The following is an 18881-nucleotide window of genomic DNA, read 5'->3' as shown; positions in this document are numbered from 1 at the left end:
TGGAGAAAGTAGAAAAGACCAAATTATGTTGGTGTTCTTGGTGGTGCAGTTTGACAGTGGCTGTACAGTAAAAGGCATAATTATGACATCTTTTTTGTAACCTACAATGAAGAATGCCACTACTGCAGCTGTCCACCGGAAATAAAATTTAACACAGGAATGATGATGATAAAGTCCCAAACCTCTGGTTCTCCTCTCGCTCAGCAGCAGCTAGAGTTTTCCTCTGTTTTAGCTGTTCCGCTGTAACACTCTGCTTCGTTCCCACCTGACCGCAACAATAAACATATCATCAGTACTGAAATGAGCAGCAACAGACTGGTCACTATTTGATAGTCTTACCTGTTTAGGAAAGCAGTCTCCTGGGCTCACTGCCAACTGATTCAGATCCTTATGCTCCTTTTTATTCTCTTGGTGTTTCTTCTTCTTTGGTGGTGGAGGTTGTTGCTGCAGATACTGCTGCTTCTGGTGTTGTTGCTGGTCTCTGTGTTGCGGCATCCTCTGCAGTTGGTCTTGCAGGCTTGTTGGTGCCTGTATCGTCACCATGTTCTGGATTTGGTGGGCTTGAATTTGACCCCCTGTCTGCTGAATCTGGATAGGCAGTTGTAGTTTGATTTGCTGGGGAACTGCACCACCTTGCTGCTGTGCCTGTGCTTGGATCTGAGCTTGGATCTGGGCTGCAACATGTGATGGAAGAGCTGACAACAGTTGGACTGGTTGTTGAAGCCCTGGAACAGTGATGAGCTGATGCCTAATTGGGGACTGGACTTGAAGCGGAGGCTGAGCTTGGTTCGGAGATTGAAACTGAACTTGAACCTGCGCTTGCACCTGGGGTTGAGTCTGTACTTGAACCTGGGTTGGCGACTGTGCTTTGAATTGAGTTTGGGTTTGAATTTGACTTTTAATTGGTGAGTGACTTTGTACTTGAGGTTGTTGCGAAGCATGAGGCAGAGGGTGAATCTGGTTCTGTTGCTGGAATTGGACCTGAACCTGGGTTTGCATTTGGGGTCGGATTGGAGCCTGAGGCTGTTGCTGAGCCTGAGGTTGGGTTTGCACTTGTGTTTGAAGCGCACCTTGTACTTGTGACTGGTACTGGGGTTGGACCCGTGGTTGGTGTTTAACTTGAACCTGGGGCAAGGTTTGCTTTGGGGACTGAAATGGCACCTGGGGTTGAATTTGAGGAAGCTGCTGCACTTGGGGTTGGGATGGTTGCTGAGTTTGTGGCTGAAACTGAACTCTGATCTGGGGGTGGATTTGTGCTTGCGACTGGAGATGAGGTGGCGACTGAATGTGTTGCATTTGTTGGACTTGGCCACATGGCTGGACCTGAATCTGTGCACAGATTTGGTTTGGAGGTCGGGACTGCAGTTGATTGAATGCTTGGGGCTGTCTAACTGTAGTCATTACAGAGGAAACGGGTAATGCCTTCATTTGAAGCTGCACAGCAGAGAGTGGAATTTGAGACACCTGCTGCACAGACACTACTGCAGGGTGTTGGACTTGAGATTGCAAGGAAAGAGTTGCCTGAGGCAATGAGGATAAGGGTGTGGAACTTGATGCCAGGGTACAGGCAGGAACTGCAGTTAGCGCAGGTGGATTGGGAATGGCTGCCTGTTGAACAGAATGGACTGGAATCTGGGCTTCACATGAAGCCGGTTTCAAAACTTGGGGCTGAGCGGCCCTCTGCTCTATAAGCGCTACAACAGGACAGGAAAGAAAAAAGGAGCAAATTAATGCACAACATTTTCAAAAGTCAAAAATCTTAATCATAAAATGCAGATAGTGGTGTCATCATGTTATAGGCTTATTACCTGGCACTGAAGGTGTTGTACATGTAGCTGTGACCGGTGTGACCACGGCATTTGCGGCAGCAGCATTAAGAGGACGAGGAGCTACAGTTTGAATTAGGTTTGGTGCTTTAGCAGGGGTCAGAACGCCAATTTGATTGGACAACACAGTGATGACAGCACCAGAGGCAGGAGTGAGGGCAGATGTTGGAAGTTGGACAGGTGAAGGGACTGACGCAGAAATGCATTGCACTTGGGTAGAGTTAAACTGGACAGCAGCATTGCCTGAGAGAGGGACAAAAGCAGGGGCAGGAGAAGTAACATGCATCTGGACAGGAGCTGATGTGAAAGCTGAGGAGGTGGTCAAAGTTTGTGCCTTGATCTGGGATTGGGGTGTAACTTGTCCTGCAAGAGCCACAGAGGTTGCTGTTCGAGTTTGGTCTGATATTTGGGTTTGAATCATAGTTGTTTGCCCTGCCTGTTGTGAGGCAGGCACCGATTTTGCCACCTCAGATAGTACTGGGGCAGAGGCTGTTGAGGAGGATGAAACTAGTGTTTGTGACAAAGCCTGGGCTGCAACAGGACATAATTGTGATGATGGTGTTGAAATGTGGGGTTGTACTGGAGCCTGTGGAACTTGCACTGTTGTAGGAACAGAGGCTGACACTTGGGGTTGTATAGGGACAGAGGCTGGGGTGGAACTCAAATGTGGATGAAGTTGCGAAGAAAGAGGTGTAAAGGGTTGTGTTGGAGCAGGAATAGGGGCTGTCATTTGGGTCTTGGCCAAGGCTGAAGGAGTAGTCTGGACGTTGGACCTAGGTAGAGCATGAGTTGATATTTGGGTTTGCGGCCTCTGTAATGCAGCAGGCTGTGCAGGAACAGCTGCAGTGGGTGCTGAAGTTGAAACTGGTGAAGATGGTGGCAAGGGAGTGAAGAGGAAGCGATGGACTTGGCCATTGGGCATAGCTGCCTGCATCAGCTGCTGACCAGGGGTAGTGGTGACCGTGACACCCTGTGGGACAATTTGCAGCTGACCCTCGGTCTGGCCTTGTCCCTGGATCACCACCGTGAGACCTGGATTTCCTCCCTGAGGTGGTGCAAGGAAAATCAATTGAGCAAACAAATAAAATATCAAACGTTACATATGCAAAAATATATAGAAACTCCCTTCGCATGCAAACATCAAAATGCAATCTTTAAAACATTCTAAGAGGTTTACAAAATATTATTGATGCAACAAATTAAAAATTCTTAACTGAAACAGAAAATGTGGAAGCCAAGGATGAAAACCAAAAGACAGAAAGAAATTACTATGCAAATTATTAAAATTGCATTTATGGCAACGACTGCAGAGCTGCCAACCTTCCAGGTTCCCAACCTCTAAGGGAGAACACGGACACACTGCGGAGGTAGCTCATTTCAGCCACTTGTACCCGCAATCTTGGAGACGGTGGGAACCTGGATCGACCGGTAAATCTTTGGCTTTCAGCTCAGCTCCTTCTTCACCACGACAGATGCAAAGTCTGCATCACAGCAGATGCTGCACCAATCCGCCTCTCAGTCTCCCGCTCCATTCTTCCCTCACTCGTGAACAAGACCCCTTGAGACTTCAACTCCAACCAATTGGAGCAGGAGCTCATTCATGACCTGAAGAGGCTCTCCACTCTTTTCCGAATAAGGACCATGGCCTCAGATTTGGAGGTGCTGATATTCATCCTAACTGTTTCATAATTAGAATCAGAATAATCTTTATTTGCCAAGTATGTTCAAAAACACACAAGGAATTTGTCTCCGGTAGTTGGAGCCGCTCTAGTACGACAACAGACAGTCAATTGACAGAGAACAATTTGGAGACATAAAGACATTGACAAAAAAAACGTCACTGAGCAGTAAAGGGTTGCTAGTTATCTGGTAATGCCGGTAAATTTTTTTTTTACTCGCCCCCAAACCACGCCAGTGAGAGCTGACGATCGCGGCTTGATGAAGCCAACAGAATCACATCTGCAAAAAGCAATGTTGCGATACTGAAGCCACCAAACAATGTCTCGGCTGCGCCTAGGGGTGCGACATTAAGCCTTTTAGAGGTTGTGGTGGCCCTGTCAGAACCTGTACTGGTCCTGTATATTCATGATATATTACGTTTTAGTGATTATTTCGTATTTAGCGTCTTTATACTGTATTATTTAAGCCATTTTAAGAAATTATTAATAATGTCTATAGGTAGGTGGTGGCACGACACCGCGACGTACTGGCCCTGGGCCATCAATTCAGTTCTCAAATAATTGACAAAGGGCAGCCTTGGCGGAGTCCAACTCTCACCGGAAAGTGCGGGCCAAATTTTGACGCTGGTGGTAGAGTGGGCTTATTTGGAACCCTGCGCGAGAGACAGCACAACAGAGCATTCCACATGGATGCCATGGCAGTTAGGGAACCAAAGCAATATTTGTTTGAAAATGTTGTTCGTAAACCGATTTGTAGATGAACAGGGTTTTTTGTAAACAAAGGTTCTACTGTAGAACGTTTTGAGTTTTCTAAATAGACAAAAAAGCAACTGGGCCCCTCACCTGAGCACTCTGTGTTAACTGCATGAGCTGTGCCATAGTGAGTTTGACTTGACCCTGCTGTGGTCTGTTGGGCTGGGAGGGAGCCACAGGGCGCTGCCCAGGTGCTGCACTTGTAGCACAAGGGGACGGCACAGGAACTGCAGCTCTCTGACCTCCAGTTGTCTGCACAGGAGTAGAGCCAGACACAGCAGCAGATCCAACTGAGCCTTGGCCCATCTGGACCTGTTGGGAATGGCCTAGACAAGAGGAAATAAAAACAGATTAAGGTATTAGCCCCTATGGCTAAATGTATTTAAAATTGAAATGACAAATTGAAATAATACCTTGTGGAGCCAACATAGGACTTGCTCCAGGTTGTGTTTGGCTTCCTGTTTTAATTAACTGAAGCAAAAAAAATAGTAAGAATTAATCATGTTTGATATGATGCCGTGCCTGAGGTAAGCCTTAACAAGGTTAAAGTTCAGAAGGCAAAATACCTGTTGTTGCGTGGATGAAGCAGAGTTGGTAGCTCTGAGGTTGATATTGCCAGTTGTAGGATGGAGTGTACTGTACGTCCTCAGGTTTGCAGGAGGCCCAGAGGGGAATATGCTGGTGCATTTCCGCTCATCTGTTAAAAGAAACAGTGACATAAACAGAGGTGACAAAACAGACTGAGCTAAATAAAGAACATGCACAAGTAATAATATAATGCATTTTATTTAAAATCGCCTTTAAATACAAGGACACCATAAAATCTAATTGTGTATACATATGTACAGTCCCTTCCAAAAGTATTGGAACGGCAAGGTCAATTCATTTGTTTTTGTTGTATACGGAAGACATTTGGGTTTCAGATCAAAAGATGAATATGAGACACAATTTAAGAATTCCAGCTTTTATTGCATGGTATTTACATAAAGTGTTAAACAACTCAGGACACAGTACCTTTTGTTTGAAGCCACCCACTTTTTAAGTGAGCAAAAGTATTGGAACAGACATTATTAAATTAAAGAACATTTAATATTTGGTGGCATAACCCTTGCAATAACTGCATCAAGCCTGCGACCCATTGACTTCACCAGACTGTTGCATTCTTCATTTGAAATGCTTTTCCAGGCCTTCACTGCAGCCTCTTTCAGTTCTTGTTTGTTTCTGGAGGTTTCTCTCTTCAGTCTTCTCTTCAGGAGGTAAAATGCATGCTCTATTGGGTTAAGAGGCAAGTCAAAAGACATTCCCCTTTCCCCCCCGATTAAGTCCTTTGTTGTTGGCAGTGTGTTTTGGGTCATTGTCTTGTTGCATGATGAAGCTTCTCCGATTAGTTTGGATGCATTTTTCTGTAAATTGCCAAACAAAAATGGTTTCGTAGACTTCAGAATTCATTCTGCTGCTACCATCATGAGTTACATCATCAATAAAGACTAGTGAGCCCGTTACAGAAGCAGCCATGCAAGCCCAAGCCATGACATTACCTCCACCATGCTTCACAGCTGGGTTTGTGTGTTTTGGACCATAAGCAGATCTTTTCTTTCGCAATAGTTTGGCCTTTCCATCACTTTGGTAGAGGTTAATCTTGGTCTCATCAGTTCATAAAACTCCTCTGGAGTTCTTTGCAAAATCCAATCTGGCCTTCCGATTCTTTTTGCTGAGTGGTTTGCATCTTGTGGTATGGACTGTTTCTTCTCTCCAAATCTTCTTCGAACAGTGGATTGCCGGAATCATTTTTGCGCCACCATCCATGTTTTCCACACGGACATTATTTGCGGATGCTCGCACATTGGCTGGGACCATGACGTTGACCTACCCAACATGGCCACCACATAGGTACGTAGGTCAGCAGAGTTGCTACAGCGCACTGGCGTATCTAGGAGGAGTGGAATGGATCACAAAATCCATGGTTCGGTTCGTATCTCAGTTTTGTGGTCACGGTTTTCTGTTTGGTACATGTTGACTCGGGAAAATGTTTTTTTTTTTTTTTAATTTACTGAAGTATATCTTCACTGCATTGTTATTTTTTTATTATTTAAATTATTTTTTTTATGAATCAGAAATCTCTCTCTATGCCAGTGGCATCTAGTGACAGGAAGAACAATTAAATGCTCTTCCATTGGATGGCAAAAGGTACAATAAAGCGGTTTATCCACCTGTTGCCCTTCATACAGCAGATTAGGTCATGGCTTCCTGCAAATATATCACTGTTATACTTATACAGACCTTTTCCAAAAAAATTGAATATCATGGAAAGGTTTATATCCATAATTCCATTCAAAAAGTTATATAGATTCAGCGCCCACAAATTAAAGTATTTATTTGTTTATTTTTACATAATTTGGGCTTCCAGCTCATAAAACCCACGAAATCAGGAATTAAAAAAATTTGAATACTGTGAAGAAATCACCATTTACTTCTCAGTTTTTGTAGAAAAAAAGAAAGAAGTTCGGGTCACATTAACTCAATCAAAATATGGTACTTTCAAAACGATGTTAATCTTCAATACTTGGTTGGGAATCCCTTTGCTTTAATCACTGCCTCGATGCGTCGCGTCATTGAGACAATCAGCCTGTGGCATTCCCTGGGAGTTATGGAAGCCCAGATTTCCTTGATGCTTTCTGTGATTTCTTCTTTGTTTTTGGGTCCGGTGCCCCTAATTTTCGTCTTGATAATACCTCATAGATTCTCAATGGGGTTTAGATCCGGCGAGTTGGGTGGCCAGTCAAGCACTGTGATGACATGGGCATCAAACCAGGTTTTAGTGCTTCTGGCGGTATGGGCAGGGGCCTGCTGGAAAATAAAATCTGCATCCCCATACAGATCCTCAGCATAAGGAATCATTAAGTCCTCTAAAACATTCTGGTAGACTGTTGCGGTGACCTTGGATTTAAGCAAGCAGAGTTGACCTGCACTGGACATTGCACCCCAAATCATGACTAACTGGCTATTTCACACTGGACCTCAAGCATCTTCGGTTCTGTTCTTCAGCAGTCTTCCTTCCTTCCGTACCCTTGATTCCTGAATGTAAGGCACACTTTACTTTCATTGGAAAAGAGGACATGGACCGCTGGCCAACAGTCCAGTCCTCCTCCTCGGCCCAGTTGAGACGCTTCCTACGTTGGCTCAGGCTCAGAAGTGGCTTGACCAGAGGAACCCGACAATTGTAGCCCATTTTCTGGATGTGTCTGAATGTGGTGGTTTTTGAAGCTGTGACTCTCGCCTCGTTCCACTCTTTCTGGATCTCTGCTAGATTTTTAAATCTCTTTTTGATAATCCGCTGAAGCCCACGGTCATCTCTTTGGCTGATGCATCTTCTCCTGCCACATTTTTGTCCTTCCACTAGACTTTCCATTGATATGTTTGGACACAGCACTCTGTGAACAGCCAGCCTCATTAGCTATGAACATTTGTGGATTACACATCCTATAGAGGGTATCAATGATGGTCTTCTGGCCAGTTGTCAAGTCTGCAGTCTTCCCCATATTGAACCCAACTGAGACAATTGAAGCAAACTGAAGCAATTTAATGACACCTGGGGAAACCTGTGCAGGTGCTTTGAGTTTAGTAGATGATTGGTGTGTGACACTTAGTTCAAAACATTTATGGCCTGCAAAATATGGGTGATTTCCTCGCAGTATTCTAATTTTCGAATTCCTGATTTCGTGGGGTTTTTTGAGCTGGAAGACCAAATTATGTAAAAATAAACAAATAAATACTTGAAATTGTTTAAATTGTGGACCCTGAATCAATAATCTATGAAAGTTTAACTTTTTGAATGGAATTATGGAAATAAATAAACTTTTCCAAGAGACAAAATTTTTTTGGAAAGGGTCTGTATTTTTGTTTGGTGGTTTAGTGAGGTTTTCTGATGTAAAATAGGTGGCTTGGCTTAGCCAAGGTTGGAAAATACTGGTCTAAAGCTCTTAAATAAAAGCTTGTTATTAAATAAGTAATTACATGAAATAGACGTTTCATAATTCATATCCAATCGGGGTAGAGGAGTGGTTATATTATCTATCTAATAACAATTATACCGTGAACTCAGCTCATGCATAACGTTCACTCCATAAACTTTAGTCTCTTCATTCATGGGAAATGGACATTATTCTCAATTTTGTGGCTCTAAACACCATCACAATGGATTTAAATTAAAACAAACAAGATGTGCTCTAACTACAGCCTTTCAGCTTTAATTTGAGGGTATTTACATCCAAACCAGGTAAACGGTGTCGGAATTATAACAGTCTATGTATATCAACCACTTTTATCCCTACTACTTTTTATGGTGGCTGGCTAGCTGCATGCTAGCATTCCATATCCTCGGGTTGTTGAAGTGGGTCTCACGAATGTCTCTCAATATCAAATTAGGACTCACAAATGTAAATACTGTTGGATTTTTATCTTAGCACTATTAATTTTCCAGTAAATGTGCCCAAACTTATTTTCCTTCCCTACAATGTTGTTTGGGAGCCAAATAAATGCTAAAAGCATGCCTATGGAACGAACTTAAAGGGGTTAGGAAATGTAGTTTTGGATGTAAGCTCACAACCCATTGACAGCGCCACAAACAGGCATTGTGATGACGTTACACAGAATTCAACACTGGCTCAGGCAAAATATGGGTGGGTTTGGAAATATCCTCCGAGAGCACTCTGCTACACTCCGCACCGTCCGGAAGCACAGAGCGCTCAGAGTAGTGCTGGGGTGTCAAAGTAAGCCATTTTAAACTAAAAAGAACAACTTTTTTGGAGGAAGAAACAGCAGCCAAACCGCGCCAGCGTACTCTCTTTTCGGTTCAATAGACAGCTCTCAATCAAATTGGGTTTTTGATTTGTTGGACTATGACGTCTTTATTTCGGAAAAGTACAAGGAGTAACGATATGATTCTGATACCGAAGTCTGATTCTACGGTGACCTTGTTTGCTTTGAAAGGTTGCCTTTAAATATAATGCATTATTAGTATATTATTACTCGTATATGTATATACACATTTTTGGTTCATACACCAGTGTGTATAACGTGTGATGCCTAGATGAGACTACAAGATTTTAGCTCCAATATTGGCCCAATTTTCTATTGCGGGCGATTTCCCAAATTGGATTTGACATATTTTGTCGGGAACGACAAAACTTCTTGTACTGAGACATAATCCACGACCAACGAGTTGGCCCTACAATAGCCCTACAACGCCAAAATGAAAAGTCTAGTTTGTTTGATTTTTTTGGATAGCTTCCATGTAATGTTACGACAACGACAAATCTGCGACAGCGTACCTTGACCTAGACCAATAGGATTGCGTATTGTGCCTTTGTCAACATTTATTCAGGCGCACAAACCAATGTTTACCGAAGCTTTAGAGCATGATTCGACCGAACACCGGCATGTTTATGTACACACGTTAGCACAAGCTTGCTAGGTTACATAACGTTTTGTCGCCTGCCTGCAAGCTGTATCGTATTAAAAGTATGTGAACATACCTCAAGCAATCCTTGAACGGAAAGCCCAAAACGTCCTCTCCGAGCACCTGGTGACACCGCATGATTTTCTTCCTCTTTTTGTTCATTTTTACCCCAACATTGCAGCAGCACACCATTGTTTGACAACAACTGGTTGTCGCCATAGTAACGGTTGTATCCGGTTGCGGTAAAAGGTAACATTTGTTGGTCATGACTCACCGACAGTGTTTGATTTAAGATGATAAAGCCCAGTGATCGTAATAGACAGGATACGGTTGTATGCATGTCGTGTAGTGTTGCCACTGCCTGACCGAGATACAGCAAGATTTTATGGTAGTAATCTGACAAAGTGCATTCGTGAAAGACCAAATTTTTCTTGTAGTTTGATCCAGGCATGAAACCAAATTATATTTAATATTATGATCCATTATATAATTTTTAAATTAGTTTTGATAAAGTGAAACATGATTACTTCTTGATTAAGCTGGGAAGTTATAGTTATTTACTGAAGAGAGAAAAAAAATATTTTCTTGGTTGAATGTTATGCTTCACAGATTTATCAGAGAAACCCAGTGAGCTGGATTAAGTTTGGGTATAGGTTGAAGTCGGTATTCAACCACTAATATTGCTCACGAATGCAAGTAAATAATTACAATTTCACTTTATTTTTAATCAAGAAATAATGTGGTTTAAGTATTTTTTTTGTATGTTAGATGGATTGCTTGTATATACAAGTTTACCTGTATTATTACTGGTCTGACCCTGCCTGACCCAGGTGGCAAAAGACTGGTGGAAGTTCTTGTCTTGCTGCAGGGAGACTGGAGAGCCCAGTTTGGAGGCCAAGACCATCTTGGTCCCTGATGTGACCTGACCTGTTCTCTGGCCCGTGGACACAGGCGTACCAACAGAATTTGAAGTGCTGGATGAGGAGGTGGTGGTGGTGGTGGTTGTAGCTGTGGGTATGGCTTGTTGCTCAAAGCGTTTCTAAAAAGGGCACATAAGTGAAACTTTACCACCAATCTGATCAAGGTCTTCTAAACCGTTCAAAAGTAGGTGACTCCAGAATTGTGCCGTCTTCTCACCTGCTGGGCAGCCAGTCGCGTTTGTTTAAGCTGATTCTCCAAATGCGCCTTGACATCCTCCGCACTCTTCAGAGTACTGACTGTCTTGGACGAATCTTCACCCTGTGATTTCTCCTTCTCCATTCTGCAAGAGCAAGGAAAAGGGTAATTGGACTATATTTATAAAATGCTATTCCATTGAGGTACTCAATGCCCTATTAGTGTTGCCTCATTCACACAATAACGAAAGTTGAAATATGTATAGTAATAATAAGTAAGTACATATATAATCGGAAGTAGTAAAATAGTAAAGATGCACCAAAATGAAAATTCTTGGCCGAAACAAACAAACAAAAAACAAAGGAACCCAAGGGCGAACACCCCAACCCAAAAAACTAAATAAATTATGCCAAATATGACTAAAATTGCATTTTTGGCTCTGTACTAACCTTACTAAATACAAGGCATTGCAATTGCATGAATAATTATGAATACCTCAAAGAACAAATCAATTACAAATGAAAATATTTAGCACTGACATTCCAAAAATGCACAGATAGAGCTGGGCGATATGGGAACAAAATCCTATCACTAGGGTTGTAATAGGGCTGCACGATATTTTGTTTGAGCATCGTCATTGCGATGTCCGTGTGCGCAATCGTCACATCGCTGGCTCTGCTGCGATGTTGGTGTACTGTAATCCAGTACAACATTAATCAGCAATAAACATGACAGTGAAATAATACATTCCAAGAACCACTATTAACATACATAGAAACGACAACAACAATTAACGTTACAATTAGGACGTTCATTATTGCAAAAAATCCACATTGCATTGTGGGAACTGCGCGGCCTGAGGTCACATATGCTTGTATTTGCTAGAATTAGCAGCTAGCTTTGTGATCGATCACGCAAATAGTTACACGGCGGGCGGGCCGTGCGCTGTCTGGGCTTCCTCTTCATTACAGTTTGATTTAGTTAGTGTAGTGTTCTCGAGAAACAGTCTTGTATTTCTTTTTTTATTCACCAAACGATCAGCACACAGAATCTATTCGACATGAAACTACATTCTTGATTCTTCGTCACCTCTTTTTGATGTAATGTTTAGGTACTGCCCCCTAGTGTTCCAACTGAGATACCACAGTTGGATAAAATGGCATCTTTATAACAAGATGACAAACTTGTGCTCCTCTTTTTTTAAATTTTCATTAAATAAACGAAAATCGATCAGTTATGAAGGGGCAATAAACTAAGCCCCCCCCCACCCCCCATGACGTTTGGCTTTTGAAGGTGCAAACATTTTGATAAGCCCCCTAGTTTTCTTATAAAGATTCAATGCACTTATTTATCAAACTTGCTTTGATGAATAAATATGGATGTTAATATATATTAACAGTAGGATATAATAAAAACATATATATGTATATATATATATATACATACACATATATATATACACACACACATATATATATATATATATATATATATATATATATACACACACATATATATATACACACACACATATATATATATGTGTGTGTGTGTGTGTGTGTGTGTGTGTGTGTGTGTGTGTGTGAAAATGACTGCTGACACTCACTTTTCTGCAAATGCTCTAATCTCCCACAGCTCCAGATCCTCTTCAGGAATCCATGTCTCCACGGCAATAGGTCCAGTTGGCTTGGTTGACTCCTGTTTCTTTGGCCTCAAGGCACTTGATCGCAGCCCTTTCCTTTGTGGAGTTGGACTTTCTACTTACAGAAAAGGGAAATAGTTAATAAAGGGTTGTTAAAACTGCAACAACGCCTGGCCTTTCTCATGTCTGCCGCACACCAAGCAACACGGTCGAACGAGACTTAACTGGACAATTGCAATTAACACCTGACAATTGACCCTCACACATACCAACTGGCTGCAACGGAAAAACTGTGACGCCCTCATTGTTCATATCAGGAAACAATGCTTTGAGGCTCCACATATAGTGTAATGTTTTTTTAGTATTATTATTATTGAAGCACAAACAACATGGGGCGATTGTGAAGGAAAAAATGAACTGCTCTCGCCGCTGTACCTATATTATAATAATACAAAGAGAGGAAAGGAGCGAAAAATAAAGGGAGAGGACTTGGATAGGCGTTTGCAATCATCGCCCCATTCACTGATTGCACGCAGAGACAACACTTTTAGCAAGAAGTACATATGAAATTATAGTTAACTATTATTGTAAAACACAAAACAGTGGTGCCTTTAGATACAAGCTGTCAGTTAGACAATTTTTTATTTTGAGTTACGAGATTTCGAGTCATTTGTGCGCTTCAGACCTCCCACCACTAAATTGCGGCTGCAAACTTCACAATTTCCGGCCACCATAGATTCACATACATTTCCTTGCAGTGGAGAAGGACAATACATTAGGTGCAGAAGCGTTGTGTGCTCGCATTTTCCATGTTTCTTTTCTGCCAAATTACTTTTTTTCACTCTAATTATGGGTCCTAAGAAAGTGATTGCTGAGAAGAAGAAACGGATGATGACCATTGACGTAAAGCATGAAATCATAGAAAAATAGGAGCTAGTTTAATCTACTTCGCGAAGGAGTGCGAGCATACCATTTCTACAATTTATACTACAGTATACTGAGGCCCGAAAGAGTCAATAAAGACTATAACACCAGGCAAGGGGAATGAAATAAATTTCCAAACTGATAAAAAGATTTTTAAAAATTAGTGTTGGTATGGTTGAAGGAGAAGTGCACCTCACGGGAGCTACAGTGACGGAGAGCATAATCTGTGAGAAGGTGTGAGCCATTCATGCGGAGTTGCTGCTGCAATCCCCAGGCACTTCAACAGGCAAAGTACTGGACAACTTTAAAGGAAGTCAGGGCTGGTCCGAAAATTAAGAGGAGGACCACTTAACAGACGGGGACCATTACATCTGCAATGTTTCAATGCCCTTCATCTGCGATTCAAATTTAGAATCGCACCAAATGTAGTTGCCGACTGTCGACCACCCATGAAAGCTCCCTGCAGAACCCTGCACTATAGTTCAGTCGTGTTTGGCTGCGCCGGTCGGTGTGCGGCTTTACACTCCCAATCTACTACAACATATAAATGTTACCTTTTGGAGTGTCCCTGTTTCCAAGGGGACAGATAATCTTCCTGATACAGTATTCCGAGTAGATGCCATAAGGCCCCACATCTCGGCGTTTTATTATCTCTGTTGTGGTGACATCTGTGTCTGTAGTTTCTGGGAAAGAGGATCAAATACATGTTAACACAGTATCCACCCATCCATAATCTATAGCAATCCGGGCAAGCTGGAGCATGTCCCAGCTGACTTTGGGCGAGAGGTGGGGTACACTCTGGACTTGTCGCCAGTCAACTGCAGGGACATATAGACAACCATTTACATTCACACTTATTGGCAATTTACAGCTTTAACCTGAGAAGCATGTTTTAGGTATGTGGGAGGAAACGCGAGAACCCGGAGAAAACCCATGCAACCACATGCAGAACATGCAAACTCAACAAGATAACCCAGAATCTCTCAACTGTGAGGCAGACGCAGTGTCCAAAATTCCCTCGTGTATCACAGGGGTTACGTTCCAAAAATAACCCGCGATAGGTGAAATCCGCGAAGTAGGAAACTTTCTTTTTTACATTATACTATGTGTTTTAAGGATGTAAACCTCACCATTAACATTTTCTCACATTTCTCTCTCGTTTAAACACGCTCAAATTTCAAACCTTTGTAAGAAAAATAAGTACATTATTATTATTATTATTGTTGTTCTTGTACTTATTATTATTATTGTTCATATTATTGTATAACGAAACAAAGGTCAAAACCTGTTTTAAGGCCCAAACATTTGTTTAAGAAATTAAAATGTAAACATTTTCTGACAAATAATGATGACAATTTTTAGAACTAACGAATTTAATTTTAATGAACAACGTATGAGGTTGGAAACATAAGAAATTATTAATTGTGACTTGTGCGTATTTCACGCTTACTCTGACCGTCCCTCTTTGTCCTGACGCCACTGCGCCGCAGGTGCACTTGTCGGTACAGCACGTTTCGGCGACATTGTTGGTTATGTCTGGGAGAAAACTTGCAAACAGGAGGCAGTTTAGAGTCACACTGCTAGCAATGGAACAATAATTAAAATTTACCAAGCCGTACGCATTCTGTGCTGTACAGGAGACATGGCACGGAGGAGATGGATTCAAATTGGTCTACAGTACCATAGCCAATCAGAACGCAGAATACAATGCGGGGTTTGTACGCTGTAAAAAAACAGCATGCAAAACTGCACTGTAAAAAAATCGGAAGTCGTGAATCTGCGATAGTTCAACTGCGAAGGAGCGAGGGTTCACTGTACACTAATTTTTGCATTTAAAATTGTGGAAAACCCCACGTTTACTGGAAGTAATGTCTTTTACACGGACCAAAATTTTTCATCTGCACACCCTCACCCGTCGACTAATCGTTTCTGGATGCCCCCACCACCACCATTTAAACCAAACGTACGCTGCTGTAAAATAAATAAATAAATAAGTGATTACTTTTTTCAATCAAAATACAGATACAAAATAAACAAAGTGCCTTTGGGATAATGAATGAAGATACCTTGAATTGTAAACATCATTTTCCAGTTATGATGCTACATACACTGTTAACATTATTGCTACTTTCAAATGTGCATCATCATTAATAACAATACAGATTAACGTATTTTAGCGACCATAAAGCACACCGTATTAAAAGGTGCAGTCTCAGTTACGGGGTCTATAAGGCGCACCGTATTAATGGGCGCAGGCATGGTAAAACATACGCTAGCTTAAAACATACGGTAGCATGCACGCACGCTAAAACATACGGTAGCATGCGTTATATTTTTAACAAGGCAGCGGGAGCAAAACTGAGTTCGGTTGTACTTTATTGAAGTATTTAACAATGTAAACAGTGAGTTTGGTTGTACTTTATTGAAGTATTTAACAATGTAAACTGAGGTTGGTTGTACTTTATTGAAGTATTTAACAATGTACTCACGTTATTTTTTGATCAATCCTCATCCACAAATCCATCAAAGTCCTCATCTTCTGTATCCGAATTGAACAGCTGGGCAAGTTCTCCAACAAACATGACGGGTTCCCTCTCATCATTGTCGGAGTCAGTCTCGTTGCCAGGGGGGCTGTTCAGCAATGATGCTGGCTTTCGCGAAAGCTCGAACAACAGTCAAAGCAGATACCTTAGCCCAAGCATCCACTTGCGAAACCATGGATTCGTTGATCTTGAATTATTTCGCGGCTGCTCGATTCCCATGTTCCTCCGCGTTACTGATAGCTTGCAGTTTAAACTGTGCTTCGTAAGCGTGTCTCTTCGTCGGTGGCATTTTCGGGGGTCCTTAGCCAATATATACCTACTGGGGGCGTGCCTGTAGCATCCTCTTTCACGCGCACCCTTCCCCCTTTAAAGTCTGCATGCTGTCGTCAGTCACGTCCACCTTTCCTCTATATAAGCAGCGTGTCGGCAGGAAATGCTCCCAGTCAGTCAAGCGGAGTGCTCATCAAAGTCACACAACAACATTTACAGATTTTGGAACTGTGTGCACACATAAGGCGCGCCTCATAAGGCGCCCCGTCCATTTTGGAATAAATTTAAGACTTTTTAAGTGTGCCTTAAGGTCGTGAAAATACGGTAATTACTTTTATATATATATTTTTTTTTTTATTTTACAAACCACCTGAATAATAATGACACGATTGATTGTTGTTGCTGGTGGACTCACAGCTAGCAGTGGCTAACTGCTAATGGTAATTATGCTGGCAACAGAGAGTGACAGGTTGGACTGACTGCAATCACATTTTTTTTTTCTTTCCACATAATGACTTGTGTGGTACTTCTTCAAATTAATAAACAGTGTTGTCCATTTTTGAAGGCGGCGACCTTACACATCAGCTAGTTATAATAGCATTGCTACACGTAGCTTTGGAGACTCCGCGTCGCCGCCACACAACCGGCAACGCCTCCATCACCGGGGCGAAGATGGGCTGCTGCCAACTTAACAGGCGCCGAGAACGGCTAAGTCTGCGCCTCGCTCTTGTGACAGGGTGAGCCGGCTGAGGAGGCGCAGCTTCTGTTTACTTCCGCTACTTGCAAACGGAAGTGGAGCAGGAAAAGGACGTCTCTGATTGGCTGTTGTCACGCATGTTCCCGTCATGTGAGAATGAGGAAATACGCACACAGCTGATAACCAAGATCGGCGTTATTCGGAATTCCACCCACTTTCATGGCAGCACACGCCCTGCTCCAATATTACCGTATTTTCACGACCATAAAGCACACTTAAAAGTCTTAAATTTTTTCCGAAATGGACGGGGCGCCTTATAATGTGGCGTGCCTTATGTGTGCACTGGGTTCCAACATCTATAAAGGTTGTTGTGTGATGAGCGCTCCGCCTGACTTTTTTTTTTTTTTAGCATTTCCTGCCTACACGCTGCTTACACAGAGGAAAAGCGGACGTGGTTGAGGACAGGGGAAGGGTGCGTTTAGTAGGACGCTAAAGCCACACCCCCAGTAGGTATATAGCGCCGGGTGTTTTTTTTTATTATTATTTTTTTTTTATTTTAACCGCTTGAATGACTGGGTGCATTTCCGGGGTGTGCATTGTGCAAAACAACTTCGGTTTGGTTTAGGACCCCCGAAAATGTCACCTACGAAGAGACACGCTTACGAAGCACAGTTTAAACTGCAAGCTATCAGTTACGCGGAGGAACATGGGAATCGAGCAGGCGGGAGAGAATTCAAGATCAACGAATCCATGGTTCGCAAGTGGAGGAAGCAGGAAAACGAGCTTCGCCAAGTCAAGAAGACGAAGCTGAATTTCCGCGGAAAAAAAAGAAACACAAAACACGGAAACAAGGTGAGGTGGCCCGAGTTGGAAGACCAACTCGAGCAATGGATTAATGAGCAAAGAACAGCCGGGAGAAGCGTCTGTACAGTCACCATTCGACTAAGTGCAATAACTTTGGGCTTGCCATCATTCCGGGAGGCTTGACGAACCGCTGGACATCCGTGCAAACAGGGCATTCAAAGTGAAGTGAGCGGCTTGGGAGCCATGGTTGACAGATGGCGAACACAGCTTTACTAAGACTAGGAGGCATCGCCAGGCGAGTTACGCCAAAATTTGGGAATGGATTGTGGATGCTTGGGCTAACGTGTCCACTTGCACTGTTGTTCGAGCTTTCGCATGGCAACGAGACTGACTCAAACCTGGGGTGTTTGATTAAGAACTTGCCCAGCTGTTCATTTCGGATACAGAAGATGAGGACTTTGATGGGTTTGTGGATGAGGATTGAATAAAAAAATAACATGAGTACATTGTTAAATACTTCAATAAGGTACAACCGAACTCAGTTTTGCTCCCGCTGCCTTTTTAAAAACATTGTTTTAGCGTGCATGCATGATACCGTATGTTTTAAGCTAGCGTATGTTTTACCATGCCTGCGCCCAATAATACGGTGCGCCTTATGTGTGTGTTAAATACAGAAATAGACCCCGTAACTGAGACTGCGCCTTTTAATACGGTGCGCCCTATGGTCGTGAAAATACTGTACTGGCTCCAGGACACGCGCCGCTGCACTATGATTAGCGTAGGTTTGTGTATGTGGGTGCAAATGTTTACTCCCCACATGGCGAGTAGCACTCTGAGGCTCACTCGCCAAACGGATAATTTAGTCGCATTTGGCACCTGGTGAGGTCTAATTTCGGACCCTGGGCAAATGTGGTAAAAATGAGCCATTCAAAGGCAAATAAAGGAGCAGCACAAATGGAAGAAATCAATTCGGATACAGTTCCTACCTTTCCGTGTAAGTCCTACAGCAACAGAGGGCTTCACAGCCATGTCATCCCACCTTAGAGAAGCCCAGAGTAACCTGAGCATCAGGCTAACCCCTGCCAGCGATCTCACTGTCTGAAGACGGTACCTAAACAGGGAAAGATTAGGACACTGCATATTCAAGAGATGGTAAAAATACATTTATA

The 18881-nt window shown here is 42.6% G+C and overlaps 1 protein-coding gene across 4 annotated transcripts in view; it reads right to left on the bottom strand.

Annotated features, from left to right (window-relative positions):
- The window catches only part of bptf (bromodomain PHD finger transcription factor), a 45817-nt gene that overhangs the window by 10788 nt on the left and 16148 nt on the right, over window positions 1–18881 (bottom strand). For all 4 annotated transcript variants that reach the window (XM_061699629.1, XM_061699627.1, XM_061699628.1 and 1 more), the window contains 11 exons: window positions 18699–18823; window positions 13953–14081; window positions 12439–12589; window positions 10854–10977; window positions 10512–10755; window positions 4825–4955; window positions 4672–4729; window positions 4354–4584; window positions 1809–2876; window positions 340–1694; window positions 183–265 (listed from right to left, as the gene is read on the bottom strand). In XM_061699629.1, the coding sequence (XP_061555613.1) occupies window positions 183–265; window positions 340–1694; window positions 1809–2876; window positions 4354–4584; window positions 4672–4729; window positions 4825–4955; window positions 10512–10755; window positions 10854–10977; window positions 12439–12589; window positions 13953–14081; window positions 18699–18823 (3699 nt within the window). The remainder of the gene's footprint in view (window positions 1–182; window positions 266–339; window positions 1695–1808; window positions 2877–4353; window positions 4585–4671; window positions 4730–4824; window positions 4956–10511; window positions 10756–10853; window positions 10978–12438; window positions 12590–13952; window positions 14082–18698; window positions 18824–18881) is intronic.

Source organism: Phycodurus eques, chromosome 16, assembly GCF_024500275.1.
Source record: "Phycodurus eques isolate BA_2022a chromosome 16, UOR_Pequ_1.1, whole genome shotgun sequence".
Lineage (NCBI taxonomy): Eukaryota > Metazoa > Chordata > Actinopteri > Syngnathiformes > Syngnathidae > Phycodurus > Phycodurus eques.
Note: the sequence above shows the minus strand (reverse complement) of the source record. Positions and strands in the feature narration are given on the sequence as shown.